The sequence below is a fragment of the Diadema setosum genome, chromosome 10, assembly GCF_964275005.1.
Source record: "Diadema setosum chromosome 10, eeDiaSeto1, whole genome shotgun sequence".
NCBI lineage: Eukaryota > Metazoa > Echinodermata > Echinoidea > Diadematoida > Diadematidae > Diadema > Diadema setosum.
In genome coordinates this window covers 13,107,594-13,134,292 of record NC_092694.1, presented here as the reverse complement: position 1 = coordinate 13,134,292, position 26,699 = coordinate 13,107,594, and the positions used below count along the sequence as shown (strand labels likewise).

At 37.7% G+C, this 26,699-nt stretch overlaps 3 protein-coding genes across 3 annotated transcripts in view; 2 read left to right on the top strand and 1 right to left on the bottom strand.

The window, feature by feature from the left end:
- The first annotated feature begins 1,312 nt into the window (after window positions 1-1,312).
- The window catches only part of LOC140233762 (uncharacterized), a 33,181-nt gene continuing 7,794 nt past the window's right edge, over window positions 1,313-26,699 (top strand). The window contains exons 1-11 of the mRNA XM_072313861.1: window positions 1,313-1,565; window positions 4,698-4,897; window positions 6,000-6,150; window positions 6,955-7,116; window positions 7,591-7,700; window positions 8,280-8,402; window positions 9,078-9,169; window positions 10,328-10,454; window positions 10,950-11,027; window positions 11,884-12,023; window positions 12,872-13,047. Coding sequence (XP_072169962.1) covers window positions 1,313-1,565; window positions 4,698-4,897; window positions 6,000-6,150; window positions 6,955-7,116; window positions 7,591-7,700; window positions 8,280-8,402; window positions 9,078-9,169; window positions 10,328-10,454; window positions 10,950-11,027; window positions 11,884-12,023; window positions 12,872-13,047 — 1,612 coding nt within the window. The remainder of the gene's footprint in view (window positions 1,566-4,697; window positions 4,898-5,999; window positions 6,151-6,954; window positions 7,117-7,590; window positions 7,701-8,279; window positions 8,403-9,077; window positions 9,170-10,327; window positions 10,455-10,949; window positions 11,028-11,883; window positions 12,024-12,871; window positions 13,048-26,699) is intronic.
- LOC140234311 (putative nuclease HARBI1) lies at window positions 14,413-23,579 on the top strand. Its single transcript, XM_072314372.1, has 6 exons — window positions 14,413-14,784; window positions 17,991-18,057; window positions 18,820-19,019; window positions 20,166-20,302; window positions 21,236-21,510; window positions 22,315-23,579. The coding sequence occupies exons 1-6, from the start codon at window positions 14,413-14,415 to the stop codon at window positions 22,317-22,319; spliced, it is 1,056 nt and encodes a 351-aa protein (XP_072170473.1). The 3' UTR covers window positions 22,320-23,579.
- Window positions 21,404-26,523, bottom strand: LOC140234313 (uncharacterized). The gene is made up of 4 exons (XM_072314374.1): window positions 25,941-26,523; window positions 25,272-25,425; window positions 22,359-22,495; window positions 21,404-22,029 (listed from the first exon to the last, which is right to left on the bottom strand). Exons 1-4 carry the CDS (start codon window positions 26,049-26,051, stop codon window positions 21,697-21,699), a joined length of 735 nt encoding a protein of 244 aa, XP_072170475.1. The 5' UTR covers window positions 26,052-26,523; the 3' UTR covers window positions 21,404-21,696.

Here is a 26,699-nt window from a genome sequence, read left to right as displayed (position 1 = left end):
GAATCCGTGGTACATGGATAATACACGAGCTTCTACTTTCAAGTACACCACACAGGAGGGTCATCTCAAAGAAGAGCTGGAAGAATAACATCGACGATTGTGCACCGATTCTCTCCTTGGAAATATACTGGTGATCGGTACGTACATTACTTATTGTTGATTTAGTTCGGATGAGAATTATTCTCTTATGATTTTTAACCTTGACGTTATTACTTAACTATAGGAAATCCTTATGTCCCTATTGTTTTGCACCGCTGTTCTTATTCATGCGTGCAATCTTAATAACATCGCTTCCCGTGTTTCACGTAGACAAGCATTGAATATTGACATTACTACAGGAACAAAATATCACAGACGAAATTTAATGTGACGCCATATAAAAAATATCTCCCTGCAGTGTGAAATAGAAATTCACAAATGCGATATACATGTAAAAGTACCGGTCGGTATCATTATGTGGTGCATGTTCGAGTTGCACGTTTGACATATTGCCTGTTTAGATGGATGTCTGTGAAGAAGAGAGAGGTTAGGATGTCAGTAAATGTTGTGCTTATTTTACTTGGAAGGATACACCTGTAACTGATGTACATGTAGACTAAGCCAGAAAGAAGGAAAAAATGAGAATGCCGGGGGGGGGGGGAGAGAAATGAATGGAAAAGAAGTATGTAATAGAGAGTAGTGAGGATTGATTTTTTTTTTCATTTCATATGATGATAAAGACTGATCTAATACAAATTATCAATAGTGAGAAGGCAAATGAGGCAAATTAGAGGGATGCAAAGACAAAAGTGTGTTAGGAAGACAAGCCAAAATTGTTGTTTCTTGGCTGTATTGATGTTATTTAGTGGAAGAAGATTTTGCAGGAGAATGAAGGAATATATCTCAAAGCCTATGTGAACTGATGTCATGCAACAGAAAGCAAGTTCACTTTCCTTCCTGTCGTCAATTATTGTTTATTGTAGTGAGTTCATAAACAAAACAAAACAAAAAAGATCTGGTATCACTTTGTCTTCATAAGTGATATTGAAGCTTCTTGTAATTTTGGTTCAAACTAAAATGTTGCTTTTTTCCCGGATCTGTACAAGACAAGGTTGATAGCCATTTTCAGTTGCTGTTCTTCCATGGGGTCTAGTTCCATATAAATAAGACTGAGTATCGTTATCCTTCGTTGATGTTGTCGTTGAGTAATCTTAAAACTTTGTATACGCAGGTTAGAGTGGGGACAACTTGTGTTTTGGCCCGACACTAAGCGTGCACGTTGGATACCCCAGACTCGTGTCAGCAGACGACAACCCCCATTTTTTTTTTCGCCATGAGCCTCGGGGAGGAGAACGAGAAGAACAAAAGGAGAACTGCAATATTTGGAAAAGCAGGCAAGGTGTTCCCGCTCAACACTATCGTGGACAAGACAGACAGGAAGCATTTAATCGGCAACGGAACGGACATCGAGAACATGGAGAACGGAACTAATCTTACGGAAGAGCTGTCGCGGAGGAGCAGCGAAGTTGTCGACAAATTCAAGGATGTCAAACGAAACAAGCGGCCGGACAGCGCAGGCGTTACAGGTAATGTCGATACAGCTATTTTTAATACAGGCATTGCTTATGGCTCATCGCATGTTTTTATGCTATTTAAATGCAAAAATTACTAGATTGATTTTTTTTTTCTTCACGTCATATAGATTGTTTAACTGTATTTAATATTCCCAAAATTTATCCGGATTTGAAATGGTATTTCTTTATAAGTATTAACCAAGATAGGTGTACATGACATGTTAAAAGTGCATGTGTGTCGTTGCGACCCATCACTTTTCGGTAAATAAATCCTTAAAATCTCGGACATGAGGAGATGTCAAACATTTACCAAATGTAATGTGCGTATAGCTTAACCATCGTTGAACTGAGATGGTCTGCCAGTATGCAGCGAAGACGAACACAAGGTGTAGTTAACTTGAGATGCACATATCACGCTATCAATGTATCCTACCAGGGAGGTGAGAAGAATGTAGCCTATATAATGGCCAAGAATTCACCAGTGCCTTTTATTGTGACTCTCTTGAATATGTGGGTTTGTAAATCGTAAGCGTCATCTCAATGGTCATTCGAGGGAGTAGGGGAGTACAAAAGAGGGGGCTGCAGCTCCCCCCCCCCCCCGCCCCAACCCTCTTCGCAAAACACACATACGCATATAAACTTATAGCAGGCATGATAGGTACATTGTTGGAATACCCCGTCCTTTTCGCCCATAGACAATTAATACTTCCACATTGTCAATTTATATCCCCACAGTGCTAACTAAATAGAGGGAAACATATTCTACCCAACAATGTATCTCTTGAAACCCACACATATAATGTGGCGACAAAATAAAACGAAACAATGATTCTTCTTATTCATCATCTTCATCTAACTTCATCTGCTATTTCTTCTTCCTTGCACAAGAATTTTGTTTGACATTAATGAAATACCTTGTTTATTTACTTGAGTTGAAACATCAGAATGCTCTGGTACAATAAAGGGTAATATACGCAGAGTTTTGTATTTTTCTTTTACGAAGGCATTCTCTTTCTTATTCATTTTTGTTATCTTTATTAGTTGTGTGTGGTTTTTTCTCGTTAATCAAGTTTTATTTTTACATTTCTCAAGACGAGTTGGATAATGTTCATAAACACATACACATTCGTTTCTATTTCTTTTCTTTTTTATTTGGTGACATTGGAAATGCGTCGTAAGTATAATACCTTGAAATGAAGATTGTATTTTCTCCTAGTATACACATTGTGTTTTATATGACATTACATGCACTTCATAATAATGTTCACATTACGAATTGGGAATATGAGTGAATGCACGATTCCAACTTTGTTTAGGGGTGTTATTTTGTTAAAGACACTAACGCTTGTCATGCAGAAAAAAGGAAACTTTGCACCACTATACCTGACTACTAAGTATTACATTTCGTTGCGCTGTTTAGTATAATTCTAACTATTCTTTAGAGCTGAGCATTTCGCTGTGTTATGATTCTATAACTATGCTCCTTTAGAGATGAACATTTCGCTGCGCTATAATTCGTACTATTATTTTTGAGATGGACATTTCTCTAAACTATAATTCTAACTATTTCTTCTGAGATGAACATTTCGCTACGGTATCATTCTAACTATTTCTGTTGAGATGAAAATTTCGGTATACGCTATACAATACTAACTATTCCCTTTGAGATCATAGTTGTGACTTAAGTGGGATGCGCCGTTTAATAGAATGCGTAGATTTCGATACTAGTATACGTAAACGCTTATAATCTATGTTAGCTTGTAATATCTATGTCAAACAGCCTAAAAAGGATGATATCTTTACAAATCCCGCGACAAATATTATGCCTATAATCCTACATTATCACAGATTTTGACAGTTTGCTTTGAACAAACGCACAAAGACGATACGCTGCCGCAAGCACAGCAGATTCTAGACTTTCTTTAAGAAATTACTCTTTTGAGCACTGTTATCTTTCGATTTTTGGCGAATCAACATGTGCGCCCATCTCAAAAGGAGCACTCTGAAAAGTTAAAATTATGATGTTGATATCGGTATTACTGACAGCGGAAATAAATCTCATTAAATATATTATAAAAGATGTTATGGGGATTTGGTTTCTTGTTCTAATACGTACATTTATGTAGTGCATTTTATTACTTTTCTTCTTCTTCTTCTCCTTCTCCATCTTCTTCTTCTTCTTCTTCTTCTTCTTCTTCTTCTTCTTCTTCTTCTTAACCTGCCTCCGTCACCCCTAAAGATTCTTGAAAATGATTATTGCCTTTCATTTTTTTTTAACCAAATCGAATAACTTCCATTACTAATGAAGCCATTAATGGCAGTCATATACTAATGGTGTTTGTGCTGTGATATTGGTGATGGAATGGTCCTTCATTCCAGTCTTGATATCGATATATTCGACGTATCGGTTGCACTTGATATTGAATCGTTTATTGTCTATTCATAACACAGTGGGTATCTATTTTGGTGCTCCCACAATGATCTTCATTTTAATTTCCACTTACCAGTGTAACAATAACTATGGAAACATAAGGCTAATTGTTCAACACTCACGTCAAACAATTTGTGTAATTCATGAGTAATTTGAATCGAGGTAATGATATTCTAGGCAATTCAAGATTCTGAAAAAGTATTATAATAAGGATGCCTTTCATATTGATGGGATTTGTCTGATGATGAGTAAAAGCAAATGATAAAATTTTCATAAAAAGAAACGCCCGAATGTGGAGTAGAATAATCATTTAGTGACTCATATTGAGGTATAAGCCAAAAAACTCGCACAGTCATCGCATATACAGATATTTCTGTGCGGTGCGAGAAGATAAGGTGTATTATTGTTATTATTATTATTATTATTATCATCATTATTATTATTGTCATCATTGTTATAATCATAACAGTAATTATGATAATGATAATAATGATGATAATGATAATAATAATAATAATAATAATAATAATAATAATAATAATAATGATAATGATAATAATAATAATAATAATAATAACAATAATAATAATAATAATTATTATTATTATTATTATTATTATTATTATTATTATTATTATTATTATCATTATTATCATCATCATCATCATCATCATTATTATCAACCCCGTGCAGGTAAACGGTGGAAATCTTAGATGTCGGCATCGATGCAAACATGATTTCTGGGCCACGGAACCCGAACGTGGCCAATGCCGAACTCATCGGCTACTTCGGTCATCTGGCGATGTCGGCTGATCCCAACATCGCCGTCGACTTGGAATACCTGGAGCTGATACTTCGACGAGGGGCCGACATCAACTGCATGGACAGCTACGACCAGACGGTACTTCACGAGGTGGGTTGGACTTCAAAGCAGAAAGAGAAACAGAGCTACTATCTTGTATCCTGACGTCAGTAAAAATTCTAAGAGTTTGATTGAGGGGAAGAGAAAGTAATCATTTACAGGCGCATACCTCCAGCAGATGTATGGTTAGGAGATCTCAGATTAACTTTCAAGAGGTTCGACTGGAAATGACATGAGAGGAATTCACGAGAAAACGGCAAAACAAGAGTTTCTAAAACCCTTACTTCATATAAGGATTATTGTACTTTCCATTTTTTTTTACAGTAATCCGTCCAATTTAAGACCTTTAATCGCGTATATTTGTATACACACAGATCCTAACATTCATGCAAGTCTTATGAGGGCCAGAAAAGAGAAAGAGAAAAAATTATTTCAGAACAGACGAAAAGAAAACTGCATCACAGATTTTTAACCGCATTGAAGAAAATATTTCTCTCTAAGACAAAACGACAAAAGGACTGGTATGTAGATGTGAAGGAAACTAGAGAATGTGAAAGACAACGAAGACAATGGTAGAAGATCATGAAGAAGAAGAAGTAAGACGAGGAAGAGAAGGAGGAATTTGGTATAGTTCTTATGATGGCCGCAACACCTTCATAATAGCGTCCCATCATCACACCAACTGTTAAGGACTAAGATCATCGTTACCGTGGTAACTGTTTCTATGCACAGAGGACTAACCTTTGTGGAGAAAGAATAGTCCTCCTATTCTTGTATTCATGTATTCTGTATCTGCATTCCCCTTCCGATATTCCTAATGACGATGATACCAACAAAGATTATAACAATTACTGTAAGAATGATTATAGTAATGATAATGATAACCAGATAACGCACAAAATTATCAATCGAATTCCTATCATTATCATAGTCAAAACAATGATGATGATGATAATGAAGTTATCGATGTTGATTTCGAAAAATCATACATTATTTTTTTAAATAAATTATTCTAACGACAAATAACAGGTGGAATAAAAAGCTGATAACGTATTTTGTGAAATTATGAAAATATAACAGAAATAAAGTTGTAAAGAACAGTATATCAAAAAGTCATTTCGTCAATATATCAAATGTTGTGGTTTTGAAACAGGTTGCTCGCACCTGGGATCCAGACGTAGCGGTGTTTCTCATTGAGAGGGGCAGTGGGGTGGACCAGGCCGACTCCTTAGGCAGGACACCGCTACACGTCGCCGCTGCCGTCAACTTCCCGGAGATGGTCGAAATCCTGCTCGATTACGGAGGTAATACGCATGATGCATGCAGTCGTGTGCTATGATTACTTTATGGACTGTTGCTATGGTTAACCCTTTTTGCGCTCAGCAACTCTGAGTGTCGATTGGCACAGATAATATCCCATAAAGTTATACCCACTGTCTAAAGTTCCTGGCACAAAAAAGGGTTAAAGGGTGTGTACAGTTCTGGTTGAGGTGAGGATTTAGCTTTTAACGTTTTGTGAGATATTCAGAAACCACTGAGATGTCAAAAAGCATGTAATTCTAAGGGGTATCAAAAGTTTATTTGATGAAAATCGGTTTTGAAATGGTTGAGATATCCAAAAAAAAAAAAAAGGTGAAACAAAGAGATATCCTATTAAAAGGCGTGGCCTGTCGCCTTTTATTATTATCATTCTTTTTTTTATATCTCAGCCATTTGAAAACCAATTTTCATCAAATAAACGTTTAATACTTCTTAAAATTACATGCTCTTTCATATTTCATAAGAGGTTTCTCATTATCTCACTTAGGAATGTTCAAAACATGAATCCCCACCTCAATCAGTACTGTACAGTCCCTTTAGCTTGTGGAAGCTTTATATGAGAGTAACTAAACTCCATGTTGTGCCTACAAAGTGATATTGAGTGAAATAGTATTAGTAAAGAGGAAGTAGGAGCAGAAAAAAATAGAACTCTCTCCTCTCGAGTGTCCACTCACATATCTTCCCTCATCTCTTGCAGTCCTCTTAGAACAACACCTCATGGTGTTGACTCTTTAACTAGAAAGATCTTATTTCTCTTTTCTCTCCCCCTTCGTGTTGACTTTCTACAGCGGACATAGAGTACGCAACAAAGGGCGAAAATCAAACTCCGCTTCACTACGCAGCGCGGAACGACGCCTGCAAAACGCTGCGCGCTCTCATCAAGCGGGGCGCCACCTTGCGGGCCAGAGATTACAAGGGAAGGACGCCGCTACAGGTCGCCGCAGAGTTAGGTCTGAATAGAATTTGACGTCGTAATTATTCATTAAAAAAATGGTATAGTCAGCGTGATTACAATGCATTACACGACCGATAACATTATGGCTAATTCCTAGGAATAACAAGGCAACTTCAATGCCAATAATTTTGATATTATTCTGGGTATATATTTCAAAAGTTAATTTTCTCTTCACTTTCAACATAATATCATTTCGTCATGTGATATTTGTGTATCTATGTTTTTTCTCCAAGTGTCTTAGTTTGTTTAAACAAAAACCAGTATACGCACTCATTTTTCCATGAATTGGTGGCTCATTATTTTGGTAGACGATATGGACAACTCAAGTAGAAGTAGAAGTAGTAGTAACAATTTGTTGCACTCAACGTTATCATTCTCATGATCATTAACCTTTCTTCAAGCGCTGCAACTTCCACTCCTTTTCCGAATGATAATGACAGTAACTATATCTATTCTGCCATCCCTGCAGATCGTAGCGAGACGGCTAGACTGCTGCTCGAATCGGGCGGCACGGCATCAGACACGGACAACTCCGGCCACTCGGCCATGCAGCTGATGGTCACCAAGATGCCCCACGTTGTAAGTTTTCGAGCTTTGACCCATTGCCTAAAGTACGTTGATAACTTATGCCGTGTCTAGATAATGTTCTATTACGTGTGGATTTGTCATACATCGGGACGAGGGTTTATGACTAGAGAAAAAAACAACAACAAAATAGATGTAGATAGGCCTAGTGAAGCGATGATATCAAATGAACAGGCAACTCAATGTAAAAAAAGAAAAAGAAAAAAGATGAATCAAATTTTCATGAAGTGTTCAGTTGAGATTACGTAGTCTTCAAAATTCCTATATCAGTTGGGTTATTGTCATATCCTTAGTTTTGTAACTTATGTTAATTATCTTGCGCTTTCGCATCTTGTAACTAGGGGCAACGTTTTCATAAAATATATGTATTTACGATGAAAAGCAAGATTTTTATGTGATCTTCAATTATCATGCTGCACTTTTGCTCCCACTTTTACTGGTTTACTAACAAATGCATTACTAACTATTAGGGCTAATCGCACTATAATATAATATTAACTCTAGTACAACTTTTGCTTGATTTTAATGCGTTTTTTTTTTATTTTTTTTTTATGCTACGTTGCTTATCCATAGGCCATGAAAGGTATGGATCAGTTCTTCAGGTGTGACCGACCCAGCCGGAAGCAATACTTTGACCTCCATCTACTTGAACCTCAGCAAGACAAGTCGGACAGTACTGTATATGCTCGGACTGTGGTAAGAAATTTGTTTTCCCTTCACGCACTCGTCGAGAATGATTTTTCGAAATAAGGATATGGATTGTATGGCGGTTGATCATATTGTTGTAGTTTTCTTTTCTTTGTCTTTAACTCTCGACGCCAAATCGCACCCAAATGGAATTCATCAATTATTTCTCCCCGCAATTTTTTTTTTTTTTTTTTTCGGAAGAGACGTGGTATGTTCGACAAAATAATTCAAGAACGAAGTAACTAATTTCTGTAGACGAAATATACGCTCAGGATTATATGACCTAAAAAAAAACACACAAATCTAGTTACATTATCATACAACTTTGGTAGTTGCATAAATTTCTTTAAATCAGCGTCCTGGTTACAATATTTCTCATTCTAGTCTCATTATGACATCGCACTCGTAAATCAAAATTGTTTCATTGGGCCCAAGCGGAAAATGTTTAAATACTCACTACTCCTCGTTTGGAAAATACATTAAACTGTCATTTTAGCTTTTAAATTGTATTTTCATTTTCCTACCCATACACTTATCGTCTTTGTCAGCAATATCAAAGCCACTTCGGGTACTTCTACCACTTTGACTACTTTAATCACTCTTCCACGAACGTGAATATTTTGTGTTGATTGTTTATATTTTTATCAATGTGCGTTATCAAACATTCGATCTATTTACATACAGTTGCAGTCCATTGTAGATTTCAACCAACTGGAATTGATCGTGCATCCCGTGATCAGAAAACTCTTGGATGTGAAATGGACGCAGTTTGGCAGGTAAAGCAACGTAAGAGGAATGATTATAGTTTTGTTTGAGATGTGGCTGCAGCTAGTTCCAACTTATTTTGTGAGATAATGAGGTCCTATTTAAAGGTGGGGCCCACCTTTTATATAGGACCACTTTGTTTTACTTGTTTCAATGCTATTTCAAAACCGATTTTCGTCAAATGAACTTTTAATACCTCTTTGAATGGTATGCTCTTTTAATATCTCATAGGTGGTTTCTAATTGTCTCGCACATAGTTAAAATCTTAATCCCCCATCTCAACTAAAACTATACCATCCCTTTAAAGTTAAGTTCATTAAAGTCTTGTTAAGTTCTTTGTGGCATGGTGCGTCTGCTGAAACCAACTTGTTCATCACTACTAGCAACAGGCGGAGGGAACCGCGATGGGTCAGTATCGTTCAGCCATCTTCCGGCATTTTAGTTTGACGACTTTAGCCGCGGTCACAAAAGTCGCGGTCAAACCGGTAAATGGTCGAGAAGTTTAAGATCGTGATCTTTTGATTAAGATATCGCAGTTTTGCCAGTGTGACCCAAACTTCCCGCAAAACTATTCGCGAAACTTCCCTCTCAAACTAGGGATATTTCCCCTCCCCCGCCGAACTTCTCGATCTTTTGCCAGTGTGACCGCGAAACCTGTGATCGCAAAAGATCGCGAAGTTGTCTTCGCGATCTTAAACTCCGCAATATTTTACCATATCTATTGTATGACCGCGGTTTTTTTTACGGACCTCTTTCCCAGGTGTGCCGTGCGCCATGCTCCTTGAGAAGAGACTGATAAGAGTTGGTTGTAACTTTTCCAGACACAGAACATCCATTTTATGTCCAATCCAAGGGACAGTGGTTTTCCTCTTTCTAGACTTACTGCTTTTTTTCGCTTTTATTACTTTCCCTGCCTAGATACAATATCATGTTTGTCCAAAGTGTTGTCGATCAGACAATGAGCGTGTTAGCATATATAGAAAACAGAATTTCCGAGTTGTTGTATGTTGTTGTTGTGTTAATATAGATATCTTTTCTATTCAGTTGCGTCATAGAGATCTTTTTTTTTTCGGAATAAAATATTCGCCAAATGCCTACGATTTTCATTTCCATGGTTTTCCCAGTTGCAGTGATAGCGATAATGATTAATTAGTTGGTGTTGTTCTCAGATTTGGCGCCTACAAACAGCTGGCCTTCAATCTGCTTTTCATTATGGTGTGGACCGTTCTGGCCCTGACTCTGGATGCACCATTCCAGTTCACTCTACCCATTGATCTTTGGCGTCCGATTTTAAAGGTAATGGTTCTGTAACTCCAGTGGCGTGGTTTGATATTGCACTGACTCAGTATTCATTCTAGCAACGACGGCGATGATGGTAGTCATAACCATCACTGTGATGATAGCGACGAACGCAGTTATAAGGACGATAAGTGTGAAAAAGTTCTCAATCGACATCATCATCTCTTGATATTTTTACTATATTCTTACAGTAAATTTAAACAAAAGTTATAAAAAATAGCCCTTTGCAGACCAGAGCCATGTTGCTCTGTGCGTGGCTAATTATCATATCTTCCCTCAGGCCTGTATAAATACGGAGATCTTGCTTCACAAAGGAATAAACTCCGTACCCATTTCGGTACACTGTATGTGTTCGTGTGTGTTGATGGAGATCATTGGTAGTGAGTAATGCGTCTCTAATATAAATCATTTCCTTCGATATCAATTAAGATCGCTATCTGATTTATTATGTCATTTAGATAATGCGTTATCTTCCATATTGCTGCTCTACAGCTGTCTGGCGTACTCTTGACACTATTCCAGATTTTCCTTGAGTTGAAGGAATTCTTTGATTCCAAGGCAGCGTTCATGGTAAGTCTTCTTCGTCTATCCTCGTGTTCCCTTGAGATTTTTTGAATGTAAACGTTCAGGGGCGGATCCAGGAATTCCGTAAAGGGGAGGGGGGGGGGGGGGCGCAAACAATATTTCTGGTGCTACTTCTGGGTTTCATCTCATTTTCTTCTTTTTATTCCTTTTGTTTTAACAACAAATAAAGAGGGGGGGGGGGCGCGCCCGGTGCGCCCCCTCTGGATCCGCCAAGGGCATTGCTCCAGAGAGCGGAACTGAGCTATGCTCACCAAGTAAAAGTTGTTTGGTACTGTATAATAACTGTGAATTGTTATTTTTAGTGCTTCATAGGGTAGAATGTAATTCATTTGAACTACATCATTTACATGTAATTGTTTATTTCAGTTGAGGATCTTTCAAAAGCCTCTGAACTCATAACTTACTATACTGACTTTTACCTAGAATGACGATGTATTAAAAAATCAAAGTATATTTGTTCCGCTCAAATGGCAAACTTTTCATTTCTTCATGATTGAGCGCAGGATTCGTGAATTAAACCAGTTCCATCCAATACGAATACACCAGTGAAAATGCATGGTGACTCAATGCTTCTCACTAATTGCACAAATGCGTGAGTGTGGGGAATTAAAGAGGAGGAAAATAAGATGTGTGTTGACTTGAATGATAAAGGGTGACCATGTCGAATGATAATGAATGTGTCATGATAGCAATGAAGCACATTAGATTTCTTTTTATCGATTGAATTTATTCATCCTCAAGCATGCAGGATTGAAATGGTACATTCCACTGACTGAATTTATAGATATTCTTGCACAGTATTTACTATACTTTTTTCTCTCATTTGTTATACTTAAAACAGAAATGGAAGAAATGGAAGATCAGTGACATCGAACGAGACTACGAGTACGCCCATCCAAGATGGCCGCAAGAAAAGCAGTACCTGGACCAACAGATTGAAGGGATCCAGGACAAGTCCCCGTCCTACTTCGCTGAGGCATGGTAAGCCCGCCTTCCCTCTCAGAATTAACCCTTTGCAGATGGAGGTGCATGCCTAGGAGTACACTTGCTCAAACTCAAAGTCAAAATGGCCATTCGAGCAACGTTACAATTATTACTCATTCACGTGGGCATCTCATTTGATGCGACGCTGTGATAGCCTTGTAGAAAGGAAAAAAAAAAAGGGAAAATGGTAATAACATAAAGTAAATTATATCTAAATATACAGGGTTCGACATTAATAGCGGTGGCCCCTTAGCCCGGGTCACAAGAATTGATGTCGGGCAGCCAAATTATCTTTTCCAAATTGCACTTTGATGGCTGGTCCGGCAGCTGAAAAAAAAAAAAAAAAAATATATATATATATATATATATATATATATATATTATTATATATGTATTTGTATATTTCCTTTTATTTCGGGCTACAAAAATTTCAAATTCGAAAACTTATGCCTGTGTGCTCGTATGACATTACACGTTGAGATTATCTCCCTTTTTTGTTTGCTCGTGTGTTTGTGTGTGTGTTATCCTTTTTTGATATACAAAATTCGTTCTTTTTCATTCGTAATATTGACGATGTAGAATTTATATTGTCGTACTGAAATTTATATCATTTTACAATCAACTAACTTGTATATTATTGTTTCATTATGAGAAAGAAATGAACATAAAATATTGACAAAACTAAAAATTGTGTAGTGTGTGTGAGTGTGTCTGTGTGTCTGACTGCCTCTTTGCCATTTTACGTTATTTTTTTTTTTTACCTTCTTTTTTACACGTCTTCCTCCATGTATAACTTATTGTCTCTATCTATTTGTCATTGTATCGTATCATCTCGGTGCCATCAGGAATGGATTCGACTGGTTCGTCTACCTCTCCCTGCTCGCCGTCAGCGTCCTTCACGGAGTCGACATCTTCATCGACTCGGACCGAGTGAGCCATACCACCAAAGACATCTTCTCGGTCGTCATCATCCTGGTCTGGATCAGACTGATGAAGAGCGTTCGAGCTTTCCGCTCACTCGGTAATAAGCCAGTTCGGGGTTAGCTCATGGGCACATGGGTACAAATGACCTACGCTTCTTTCTCAGTTGATTAGGCACTCCACTAGTTTCAAGCGACAGAAGGCATAAACTTGCCCAACATAACAATTTATGGAATTCATCAGTCATGTTCAAACAAAGGATGAACTTGCATAGACCAGGTGACCAGAATGATCCTTCCATTGGCATTTTGGAAAGCATCCATTTCATTATTTTGCATTGAATGTATTAACAATCTCTTTCTATCGATATTGTCAGACACCGCTTTTGCTGTCAGGTAGATGTGCTGGCAAGCACCACTTACAGGGATCACTTGAATAATCATTACATCACAGATGCTTATCTCAGTGAATTTAAAAACCACCATGCTCTGCTGGTACAGATGACCTTTTTCTGCTCATGCTCAAAGTGGAACCCCGAACTGGCTTATTAGGGAGCTTTAGATTTGCTACGCAGACGTTTAAGACGACGATTGCGTTGGGCGTTCTCCTCTCTCCCTGCGTCGTGTTGAAAAGTATAGCTTTAGATTACGCGAGGACGCAACCTATATACACGGAAAATGGCGCCCCCGTTATGATTGGTGCATCAAATACGAGTAGCTCTCTGCGTCGTCGTGAACTGACCGGACGTAAAAGTAGCCCTGGTCAGCTTAGTGAACACTCAGACGACGCGAGTTATAAATAGATCGATTTTGATAAGCGATTTTGCGCATGCTCGGAATTTTTTTTTTTTTTTTCTGAACGTCCGCTTCGCGAATATCTAAAGCTCGCTTATGTCATGTAAAGGCTCTCCTCTGCATTGGAAGATTATTCGCTTGCTTGTTTGTTTGTTTGTTTGTTTGTTTGTTTGTTTGTTTGTTTGTTGAGGGGGTGTACGTTTGTCACTCTCTTCTCTTGTACTCACTCACTAGGAACTTCGTTTTAAGTGTATACCCTGCAATTCTTAAAATCCGTGAAAACAACGGTGATTTTGAAATGTATCTTTTGTTTCCTTCCATAATTCTCTCTGCCATTCAATTGCTCAATATTATATTAATTCAAGGTATTTGCAAAACAGTAAGCGCTCCAATGTCTGCAGGTATAGGCATTATGGGGTAGTGCTAACACAGAAATGACTTGTGTTTAAAGGTCCAGGGGCCCGTTGCATAAAAAACTTACCGCAGCGGTAACTGCCTATTTTCTGCGGTAAGTAGGAAAACTGCGGTAAGTATAAGATTCAGCTAAAATTTGCATTGCATAAAACAGTTGCGGTAAAGTTACCGCTCCAAAGCTACGGTAAGTGTTAAAAAACTGTGGTAACTTAACCGCACCTACATAAGATGCGGTTACTACCATAGTGACAAAGAAAATGGCAGCTGTGCTACAAGCATTTCGAGCCATCAGAGAGAGGGAGGAGTTTGAGAGAGCAAGAAGAAGGGAGAGGGTATTCAGAGACAGAAATCACCCGCTAGATGTTTACAATGATGAGGAAATATTTAGGAAGTACAGATTCACACGCGAAGGGTGCATCAGGATTATTGACATGGTGGGTGATTCTCTCCAACACAACACAAGAAGAAATCATGCACTGAGCCCCAGCCAACAAATCTTTGTGGCATTGAATTTTTTCGCCACTGGGGCCGTGATCGACACCACGTCAACTGTCCATGGAATTACAAGGAGCACCGCATCCAGGGTCATACACAGAGTTTCTAATACTCTCGCCACCTTGAAGGATGAGGTAGGTCTTGAGTCTACTTTAGAAAAAAAATAAGATTAAGAATAAATTGATACTTGGTACTAGAAATAGAGTAGGCCTATGTCTACTTCCAATAAGTCCATGATTACACAGAGCAGTGTCTCGTCTAAAAGGCTTCAAATCATAAGCCCCTAGATAGGCCAGTCTTATAATCTGTGGGCTAATTGGTCGTCAAATGGGTAAAAAAGCTCTGACAAATACTGTAAAGCAGTCCAACAATAAAGTATTTCATAACTTATGATATAAACTGAGTTAAGAGGAAACGTGTGTGTGTGTGTGTGTGTGAACTGGACGGCCGGTACTCTATAAAAGGGCGTAGTTAGCCCGGCCGCGGATATAGCAGTTACCAAGTCTCGACAGCGCCGGTATCACCGGCGACATACATGGCCCGATAAACGCCCAATTTCTTTAAAATATATGGCTATAATTACGGTCTAAATTAGACTCAAAAGCTACCCATGAACCTTGCAGTTCTATCATTACGTGACTTGAAGTAAGTTAGCTTAGTTTATGGATGTATCGAGTGAACATTGTGAATCGGATCTTCCGAGTCGTCGCCTCAGTTAATTTATCGTCTTCAGTCCCATGTAATCACTTTCATGGGGCTTTGCCTTTGAGCTAGAAGTCTAACATGCTTAAGCTATGGCGCGGCGTACTAGTACGCGGTAAACACTTGTCAACTAGTAACTACTGTAAGGGGGTTGGTTGGTGTTTCAGTCGTATACAGTTAAATGATTTAATTTACTTCAAATGTGGTTTACGCGAGCTCTGCCTCTTTGCTTTTCTCTGTATTAACAAATTTTCCATGAAAATATAAACAATACCATAATAACTACGTAAACTTACTTTATTACTAGCGTTCCGTTGGCAAGGCAGTCCACACTTGCCTCTAGCCTGCACTCGATCGAAACGTACATGTGTACGTCGTCGAGTTTCGTATAGAGAGAGCACGTCAATTTATAAGCACGTCGGCTTTACTATCACGTACTCTATCATGTGCTATCTGACACGTGATCACGCTCTCTATGATGAATATTGAAAGACCAAAGATTGGCAAGACACACACTGCAGTCACAGAACTCTACACAGAGAGAGTTCTGTGTGTAGAGTTCTGTGACTGCGTGCGCTGGCCTTGATTGCTGGGGGACATGATAGGAGCACAGAATGTTTTGAGATGACGTTTTGTCCCTGCTCAGAGCTAGAGCTCTAAAAACAGCGGTACCCCAGGTACAGCTGTTTGGGGTGGGGGGGGGGGGGGGGTGGGGGGAACACACAGTACTGGTTGAGGGGGATTCATCTGTCCATAACATTCCTACGTGAGATAATAAGAAACCTATGAAATATGAAAGAGCATGTAATTTTAAGAAATATCCAACGGTTATTTGATGGAAGTTGGTTTTCAAATGGCTGAGATATCCATAAATAGTGATAATAATAAAAGGCAATGTGGGGCACTGATCCCTTCATTAGGATTTCTTTGCCTCAACTTGTTTTTGGATATCTCAACCATTTCAAAACCTATTTTTATCAAATAAAATGTTGATACCACTAAGAATTGCATGATCTTTGACATCTCATAGATTGTTTTCTAAATATCGAACTAAATTCTCACCTCAACCAGAACAGTACACATATCCTTAATATGGGGTGCAACCATGGACCCTACCACCTTCCGTAGGGAAAAAAAATAAAAAAAATAAAAATCCACAAATGACAAAAACAGCAATCAAATATTTCAAATATCATGGATAACTTCCATTCATTTCCCTGGGAATCCCCCCCCCCCCCCCCCACAAATACCGGTAATTATGAGTAGTATAATTTACAGGCATATGTTGAAAAATTTGTGGTGATTTTTCAGTTCAATCATAATGGTATTCAATGTATTACAATATGTTGTTGACTTTTATTACATTCTATTCTGAGTGTGTGTTGCCTGTGGGAGGTGCACTCGGATAAAGACCTATAGCATGTATTACGCACTTAAGGGTGGTAAACTGCTAATTTTCAACAAAAAGGGGGTGATATCTTAATCAAACCTGTTAAGAGGGGTTATATTTCCTGACAAACAACACAAAATCCTCATTTGCCGGTGTATTTTTTAGGCAAGAAACGTGTTTAGGGGTTACATTTTTATTTCATTTTTTTAGTTTATAAACTTTCTTCAGATATCACTGCCATGTCTATAGGCCCTACTGTACAATTTTCAGGGGATTAATTTTTGCAAGTCAGTGCGTCGCAAAATTTCAATATGAACATCTGGCTCATATATATAGCCCATAAATGTAAACACCACAAAATCAAGCCAAGTTATGTATATAGAGGGTATACAGTATCAGATCGGTAAACACAGTAAACACATACAGACTCACTCACAACGAGCTCTTGATTGTCACTCTCTTGGGAGCACTCCAGTCAGTGCTATCAGAATTGCACCCTTTCACAGTCATTCCATTCCTGTCAAGTGGACATATCTCTATTCATTCTCATTCCATTCATTCCTTTTTGTATCTATCATTCTGTGTTTTTACAGGATGATTATGACACAAACATTCCTATGTAGAATTGTATTTAATACGAAATAAACATTAATTAGTTCTTACATAGTAAAAAATCTGGATAAGACTGATAAGCACTTTATATATTATTGATTTGTTTCTCAATTTTATTATATTGTTTCACAGAAACAATTACCAGTATGTCAAAATATGTGTTAAATTCATATTTACATCCAGTTTTACATGTTTATATACTTGCTTCTTGTTCCATTACATTGTAGTAATGTAATCACTATCTGATTTCAAATAAACGCTTTCAGCAGACTCTGATAGCAAATCTTAAAATGTGGTTATTGTAATAATTGCAAATGCATCATATACAAATAAATAATTAAGTATGAATGACTAAAAAAATATATCAAATGTGAACATCATATACATGCAACAATAAATTAGCAAGAAAATTATAACATTAATGTATCATCCATAAAATATTTCAGACATTCATGTAAGTTGGTATGAAGATGTATAATTGTAGACAGCAAACAATAGACATGTTTGCAAACTAGATGTGCACATTAGCAACACACTTTCCTCTCAAAAATGATTTATTGTTCAATCTTACCCAGCTATCATGTTAACCCTCGTGAAAATACTAGTACATTAAAGTACTTTGTTTTATATTCACAGGTTATCAAATTCCCCAGGACCATGGAAGAGGTGAGAGAAGCACAAGTGGCTTTCTTTGAGATATCAGGTACGCACTATAAAACAATTTTTTTTTTCTTTTTTGCAATTGACTTGAAATTTGGCACATGTGATGGCTGTGATATACAGTTGAACAAACTTCACCATTTTTTTTTTCATGTCAAACATTTTGTTGCCATGGTAACAACATTTTTTTTTTTTTTATGAAAAGCATAGAAATTGCCAATTTACTTGACTTCAGAAATGGCATATGTGATTATCAGTTAGCGAAATATTGTTTAACTATACATTGCTATGAATTCTACTTGGCACATGTGATGGCTGTGACATACAGTTGTAAAAACTTCATCATTTTTTTTTTCATGTCAAACATTTTGTTGCCATGGTAACAACATTCTTTTTTAATGAAAAGCATTGAAATTGCCAATATACTTGACTTCAGAAATGGCATATGTGATTATCAGTTAGTGAAATATACATTTAATCATTGTTTAACAATGCATTGCTATGAATTCTACTTTTTTCCAATAAAGAGCACACAAAGTAATTTATGGTTGAGCTACCTCCCTCATTTTTAGGTGGTGGTATTAATCACATTGAGTGATAGTTGTAGTTGGAAATTGTAATTGATACATTAATCATAAATTCAAAATTGGTAACAACTACTGTACATCTTAAAAAGGCAGATTCTCAAAATGTTGAAAGCGTTCTTTTGAGGCTTGACACAAAATTTCAAGATGAACATGTGAAATTACTACCGGTATATAGAGTCGATATATTGCAACAATGCAGCACATCTCATTTACTCTAGGATTCCCACAAGTCGTTGGAGTAGTGGACGGTACCCATGTTCGACTGAATGGAGCACCACTGGGAGAAAGGGAATATGCCTATGTAAACAGGAAGCATTTCCACTCGATAAACGTCCAAATTGTCTGTGCTGCGAACTACAAAATCATTGATCTGGTGGCAAGATGGCCAGGCAGTTCCCATGATAGTCGGATACTGCAGGTAAACTGTGCTTGTCAAAAAAGGTTATACAGACCCTAAGTATAAACCGAGTATTTTCACAGCTCAAATAACCTGGTACAGTTAGGGTTAAATGGAGCCCAAACCCAAAGAGGAATGTGGACTGAGTGAAAACAGCATCCTTAGTAGAACACATCAGTTAAAGTTTTAGGAAATTGGGCAATCCATGCAAAAGTTCTGAATTTGTAAAGTTTTGGTGTTGATACCGCTGGATGAGGAGACTAATAGAGGTTATGACGTATGAGTGGGCAACAATTAAATCATAAATGAAATATAAAGGGAATTCCACAAAAATTCACTTTGCTAGCATAATGAAAGAGCACTTTAGTAACTGCTTTCAAAAAGCAACGGGGAAAACTGTTACCCTTAACATATATGTCAGTATCAAGTTGAAGGAATTATGCGTAATTTCCACGAGAAATCACTGATTTTTATGTCAATGTCCCAATTTTACATTACTATAATAATTATGAAATTTGGACGTTACTACATAAACCACAGTGCGTGATTTTGTATTTGAAAATGGGACATTACTACATAAACCACAGTGCGTGACCTTGTGTTTGAAAATGGGACATTACTACATAAACCAAAGTGCGTGACCTTGTGTTTGTTCCATAAGGGCTAACCCTCCAAACCCCAGTAATTGACATAAAAATCAGTGATTTTTCATGAAAATTACACATTCCATCAATTTGATACTAACATATGTTAAGGGTAACAGTTTTCCCCGTTTCTTTTTGAAAGCAGTTACTAAAGTGCTCTTTCATTATGCTAGAAAAGTGAATTTTTGTGGAATTCCCTTTATATTTCGTACTATGTGAAATTGGGACATTACCACATAAACCGCACTGTGTGACCGTGTGTTTGTTCCATAAGGAATAACCTTCTGATATCGAGTCAAATTTGATTTGTTTTAATAAAGCAAAACAATAGTTTAAAAAAGCATCACATTCTAAATATTGGCCTGTCAAAAGACAGAAATGTGGGTGTAATTGATGTGATTTTGTGGTAAAATGTCAAAGGCTCCGCCTTCAACCCTCTATAAGGGCCCAGGCAAGCAAAGTGCACATGCCCCGGAATATGCACCGTATGAGCCAACAAAACATTTTTCCCCTTTGTATACAGAACAGCGTCCTTGGGAGGTGTTTTGAGGGCTTAACATTGCACGGACTACTCCTGGGAGATTCCGGGTATGCGCTGAGACCATGGATCATGACACCAGTGCTGAATCCAACGACTCCTGCAGAGAATGCCTACAACCGGTTAGCATGCATAAATTATTAGTTTGTTTGTATTGTTTTTTTTTTAATGAAAATGGCATAGTCATTATCTTGATTCCTATATTATTTAACAGTGGAGGATTGCCATTAATCAGTATGCAACTCTGAGATATCCCTTGTAATGAAAATGTCCTTTTTAAGCCATTTTCTTTGCCCTTCTTAACCCGTTCCTTCCGCAATTCTCTGAGTGCCTTTAATGCCCCCAAACGAGATTCTTTTTGCCCGTCGACGAAGAGGCAGACAGGTTGGTAATCCAGCTGTGTGAAGGCAGTCAAGCGGTACATTGTATCCCCCTTTCCACGGTAAACTACATGTGCCAGTGAACAATAGAAATATCGATCGGGTGCGAGGTATGAACAGAGCGTGCGCTGATGTTCTACACAAAACCAGGTACCTGAATGAGGTGACTGTGGATCAGCGAACCCACATATCTAACTGATCTCAACCTCGATCGCTATGTACATGTTCGTACAAGTTTACAGCAGAACAAGCAAAAAAATAAATCAGGAAAAGGTACATAGTACTGTGAAACACGCAATTTTCAAACAGAAATAGAACAAATGCTGATAGAATAAACTCTGATCTTTTTTTAACACCCACTTTTCAGAGCATTACAACACAAAGAAACATGAATTTAGGCCACTAAAGCAGGCACTCCTGTCTTCATTTTGGGAAACCAGGTTCCCGTATATCAGTTGCTCCTAAAAAGAACGGGTTAACCCATTCTGTCTGCCATTTCTATCAGTCAGAGTGCATGATATGAAGCAATACCCTGCAGGTGAAAATGGCATTCCATATTGCAAAATATAACATAATGTAAAAACACTGAATTGCAGTCAAGATGTGTCATGATAATTATGCAAAGACTTGGTGTCAAGAAATTGTCTTTTGTTTGCTGAATGGCTTTCTTTTCAGAGCACATGCTTCAACAAGGGTCATAATAGAGCAAGTTAATGGCCAGTTAAAGCATAAATTTCGGTGCCTCCTGCATGGGATGCAGATGACCCCAAAGCGAGCTGGAAGAGTCGTGACAGCATGCGCCATCCTACATAATCTTAGCAAGACATGGAGGCAGCCCGAGGTTGATGGTGAACTGGATGACGCCCACCATGTTCCTGTTGACCCACCTGCGGGAGGAAATCCACATACTGGGCTGGCCATCAGAACAGCTATCATTGCAAACTACTTTAGTGAGTCATAATTGCGTATACATTTTCTATTTCTGTTCTCGAGGTTTGGATGTTGCTGAAATAATTGCTCCCCTTAACTAAAATTTTCAGTGTAAAGAAGTCATATCTAGGATGGAAATTGAACAATTCCTATGAAACTATTTACAAATATTTAACAAATTACAGCATAAATAGCAAACCAGCTAATCACTCTTCACCATAAACGTAATGACAAGCTACTGCAAGAAGCTTCTCCAAAACCTCAAGCTTCCTCTCCTCAATGGCAAGAAGACGCTCCTCATAACTCGATGATTCTCGATCCTTCTCGATCCTCCTTGGTCCTTGATCCATCGTAGTCTTCCTCTTCACTCCCGTTTTCTTCTTTTCCATGATCACCTCCACTGGCTCCACGTCAGCCGATGTGCCTGCCCTGTTCTCTTCTTCTTCCTCTGGTTCTTCCACTTCTTTATCTTCCTCCACATATGTCTCCTGAGGCCCCATCCCATGTAGTAGTCCACATGCAATGGTGTTCTCTGAAGCCTGTAAAAAGAATTATGAAAACAAAAGAGATGAGCCAGTTATGGAACCACTGATAAACATACATATTCATAACTAAATAGTAGAAATTTGAAGCACTTGTAAATGTACCATGGGAGGTTCCACTGTTCCACGTACACATTTCATGGAAGTTTATTTTATTACACTGCCGTAAGGCAAACCTGTTGTTGATAAAGCTGTGTTAAAATGAAGACATTAGAAAATCTATCTTTCGATTAGAATATAATCTTGCTGCTGTCTTACTGTTCCCTCTGTGTTGCTATGTAGATTGAGTGCAACAGACTGCAATTTCAACGGCAACAACGACTCACCTGTGAAGCCTGGCTGAGCAGACTTATAGGAACCCCTGACTCCTCCTCCTCATCTGCAAATCCTTCCACACTCTCCTCAACCAGGGCATCCAGCACCAATTCCCATTTCTCAACCCTTTCTACAGGGGGTCCACCACCTAGGATAAATCGGACAAAATTAGCAAAAAGATCGAAATTAATGTCGAGTGCTATAAACTTTTGTAGGTCAATGAACACAATGGCTGCCTTTTCGAATTGGTCATATGAAAATAATTTACATAAAATGCAAATTAACGGTAACTGTAAGAGTACATTCATAACAACAATACTCACATTGGCATAATGCACGTTTTGCATATGGAAACGCAGGGTTGAGGGGGTAACTTTGGGCGCCTCCCGAGGGGCCGCTTTAAATGTGCACCCCTTTTTACCATAGAAGTATTGTAAAGCAATGTCTCCTGTATTGATTACATTGCATTTCTTGGAAACAGAAGTACCCTTGCTATAAGGCACGATCGAATTTTGACAGCACGTACGTTTGTAACATATATTTTCATGTTATATGATACTATATGTTTTCTCTATTGCCAAGAGGATAAAGGGCATTTTAGGGTCACACGCCACAGGATCGCCCTTCAATAAGCACCCTTGTTATTGTGTAGATCTTGTAAAGCAAATCTTCTTCTATCATTTTCATGACTTTTCATTTATATAAGAGTGTATTTGCTGTATTGCCGGACCTACTTTTAAAACCATTCTCGCTAGAACAACTGCATTTGCGTTGCTAATATCCATATTTTGTAATTAAGGGTGTGAGTGTAGGTGTAAATTTAGACGCCTCCCCAGAGATTACCTTTGAATGTTCACCTTTTTGACAATGTAGTTATTGTAGAGCAATGTTTCCTCTATTAATTAGTTGCATCTTATGGAAACAAAAGTGCCTTTGCTATTCGGCATGATGGAATTTTGAAAACTTGTATGTCTGGAACATATATTCGCGTTATATGATATCATATGTTTTCTATATTGCCGTGAGGGTGGAATATTTTTTGGCACATCCCACAGGGTTGCCTTTTAATGCGCACCCTCTTCACTGTATAGATCTTGTAAAGTTAAGTCTCTTCTATCATTTCCACTTGTCATCGATGTGTGTTGCCGGGACTATACTTTTAAAACCTTTCACGCTAGAAGAAAGGTATTTCCATTGCTAATATCTGTGTTTATGTTGGGTGATGACTTTCCCAGTGCGAATTCGCAGTGCGAAAGAATAAATTCTTTCACCCCCTACTTCTTCTTGCGTGGTCTCGAATCTTTTGGCGTATTGAGTACATCCTGACAACGTGACACAATCACCCCAAGACCAGACTACGACAATAATATTAATGAGATAGAAGTATTTTTCTACATTATATTGAATACAATTGTAATACTTAAATTCCAATAATATAATGTAAGCATGGAAGCATTAAAGGACAAGTTCACCTTCATAGACACGTGGATTGAGTGAATGCAGCAATATTAGTAGAACACATCAGTGAAAGTTTAGAGAAAATCGGACAATCCATTCAAAAGTTATGAATTTTTAAAGTATCTGCGTAGTCACTGCTGGATGAGAAGACCAACATAGTGTATGATGTCATATGCGTACAATTGTAAAGAAAATAAGAAGAGAATTTCACAAAACTTTACTTTTTGAATTAAGTGCACATTTCTTCGACTTGTTAATGACATATGTTAAGGGTAATATCATTCCCCCGGCCTTCTGAAATAGAGAAGTCATGTGCTCTTTTGTTATGTGAGAAAAGTGAGAATATGTTGAATTTTCTTTATTCTTTCTTTATATCGTTGTACTCGTGTGACATTACAAGTTATAGTAGTCTTCTCATCCAGCCTTGAGTAAGCAGAAACTTCAAAAATTCATAACTTTTGAATGGATTGTCCAATTTTCATCAAACTCTCAATGCTTTACTCTACTAATATTGCTGCATTCACTCAACCCACATATCTAAGAAGGTGACCTTTTCCTTTAAGCACACTAATTTTCACAGATTTTGTGCTGTTTTGTTGAGTGCAAATGTGAAAAAAAAAATTGTGCCTTTTCATTTTTTGAGTAGGTTGATAGTACAATATATAGCATGATCTAGTGCTGTTCCAGTCAAATTATGTCATCGTAATTGTTTGCACTAGTCATACCAGTAGCAAGTTTACGATATATTTCACTTTTGATTTCAAATAATCCAAATGGAAATTGTGAGAATTGGTTGCTTTATTTATCAAGTTTATGAAGTTGGCTGACCACAGCCACTCTGGTGGATTTAGTGCACTAACATCCGGAGAACTCAGGTAAAGTTGTGCTGCTGGTAGTGGTCCATGAAGTATTATGGTAAATTAATTTGCATAATCACAGCATTCTTAAAAAATCTTCCAATGCTCCTATCTTTAAAAGAATACAGTAATTATTTAGTGATGTTCTTGTTATATATTCAAGATGATAGACTGTCTACTTCAAATTAATATAATATATACTTGGATTTGATAGTAAGGTAGTATTATTATTATACACTAGTTCACTAACATACTGTAGCATTGTTAAAGCGCCAGCTATGTCAAGACGTGGTCATTCAGAGGAGAACCAACATGGCTGAACAAAGAGACAGGCCTATGTGGGTGTTGTGCCCATAAAGCAGGGCTGCCAAAAATAAAATTGGAAACCAGTTGAGAGTGAGACTCCCATAGGCAAATACTATAATTTAGGAGTCAAAATGAGTGAGATCAAAAGAAATGCATGCAAATGAAATAAAGTTTCAGGTTAAGAAAGGACGAAAATGAGTGGGTCTCACTCTCAATGATTGAGAGTTGGCAGCCCTGCCTAAAGGCATGTGTCTTGATTTCCTTTGACTATGTCGCGTGCATGAGAATGATTGCTACACATACCAGTCCGGAACTTCAGGTCCCTGTACTTTCGGGCCTTGGACGACATTTCGGTCCATGTCAGGCGAAGGTCCTTCGCTGTCCGTCCCCTTGGTAGCCCCTGTGCTTCCAGCTCATCCAGAGCATTTTGCCATGTGGCATCCTTCCTCTTCTTTACCTACATTATATCAAAAAAGAGATAATTTTAAGGTTGACAGTCATTATTGTACGAAAATCAAGATACATATTTCTCTTTTTAGAACTGTTTGCATTAAATGAAAATGTCCTTTCTCACACTTTCTTAAGGGATCACTTTCAATAAGCCTTCTTTGCATGTGCTTCTCATGATTCCACCAATATTATATTTGACACCATGTATTTTTGTTTGTTAGTTTGTTTGATTTTAATTGAAAGTTTGTAAACTATCTATGAAAAAGGAAATAAATGAAATGAAATGAAATGTACTGAAATAATTCCACATTCCTTTTTCTGCAATACCTCAATATTTTCTTTGTAAGTATAAGGCATTACCAGTAAATAATTTCTGAATATTTTCATAAGATGTAAAACTCTGTTATCATTCATCACATCACTGGCATAATTGCCATTTGCGTAACATGGAATGAAATATGATACATAACTAAGTTTGAAACATATCTATGTAAAGACAGAGACAGTGTCATCCTCACTTACTTTGTCGGCACAATGGCCCGCCTTCCCGAAAAGATCCCCTTTTTTTCTTTTAACGAATGATGACAGGAAAGAAACCTGTTGTAACGTGAGGTTTGGCCTCCGCTTTACCATTTTCTCCCTTTTCCCACCGGTATTTGATGCTAGTTCACTGAAATGTAATGTGAAAGAAAAGGAAAAGTCTTCAAGGTTATTACAAGTGCAGCATTGCTAAGAAATTGAGTTTACAGGTACAAGCTTTGTTACGAATAGCTTAATATAATGATGATTACATAACAGAGCAAACCCTTGTGCATTCTGTGTTTCTTGATTGTGGGAACTGTGCATTTGGCAGACACTTATAAGGGCACATGGGTTTGAAAGGTTAATTGCAAGTGATGGATGCAAGGTAATGAAAGATGGGGGTGAAAGTAAATACAGATTGATGTGCATGTGAGAAGGATAAGGTGTTACCTCTGAGAAATAGACAAACCTACATCCATGACCGTAAATGAGAATAAGTGGTCAACCACTTATACAGTATGCAATCAAAACTCACCTGTCATTTTTACAATCTCTGTTTTCCTTTGGTTTTCTTTTATTTTGTTTTGTTGTTGTCTTGGTTATTGCTTGTTCGTTTGTTTGTTTGTTTTTTTGTTTTGGTTTTACTTAGCTTGTCAGGTGGTGGGAATATGACCAGAAAACACTGGACCTAGCCCTATATAAGGCCCATATGCAGGTGTTTTGTTTTCTTTTTTTCCTGCTCAGTTGCTCAACAATATG

What these genes read in the sequence shown, in the direction of transcription:
- LOC140234311 (XM_072314372.1), top strand. Translation starts at nt 14,413, where the DNA reads ATGGCAGCTGTGCTACAAGCATTTCGAGCCATCAGAGAGAGGGAGGAG. An exon ending in TCGCCACCTTGAAGGATGAG is followed by an intron (nt 14,785 to 17,990) that starts GTAGGTCTTGAG and finishes TTATATTCACAG; the next exon opens with GTTATCAAATTCCCCAGGAC. An exon ending in GGCTTTCTTTGAGATATCAG is followed by an intron (nt 18,058 to 18,819) that starts GTACGCACTATA and finishes CATTTACTCTAG; the next exon opens with GATTCCCACAAGTCGTTGGA.
- LOC140234313 (XM_072314374.1), bottom strand. Translation starts at nt 26,051, where the DNA reads ATGGTAAAGCGGAGGCCAAACCTCACGTTACAACAGGTTTCTTTCCTG. An exon ending in CGGGCCATTGTGCCGACAAA is followed by an intron (nt 25,426 to 25,940) that starts GTAAGTGAGGAT and finishes GATATAATGTAG; the next exon opens with GTAAAGAAGAGGAAGGATGC. An exon ending in GGACCTGAAGTTCCGGACTG is followed by an intron (nt 22,496 to 25,271) that starts GTATGTGTAGCA and finishes GATTTATCCTAG; the next exon opens with GTGGTGGACCCCCTGTAGAA.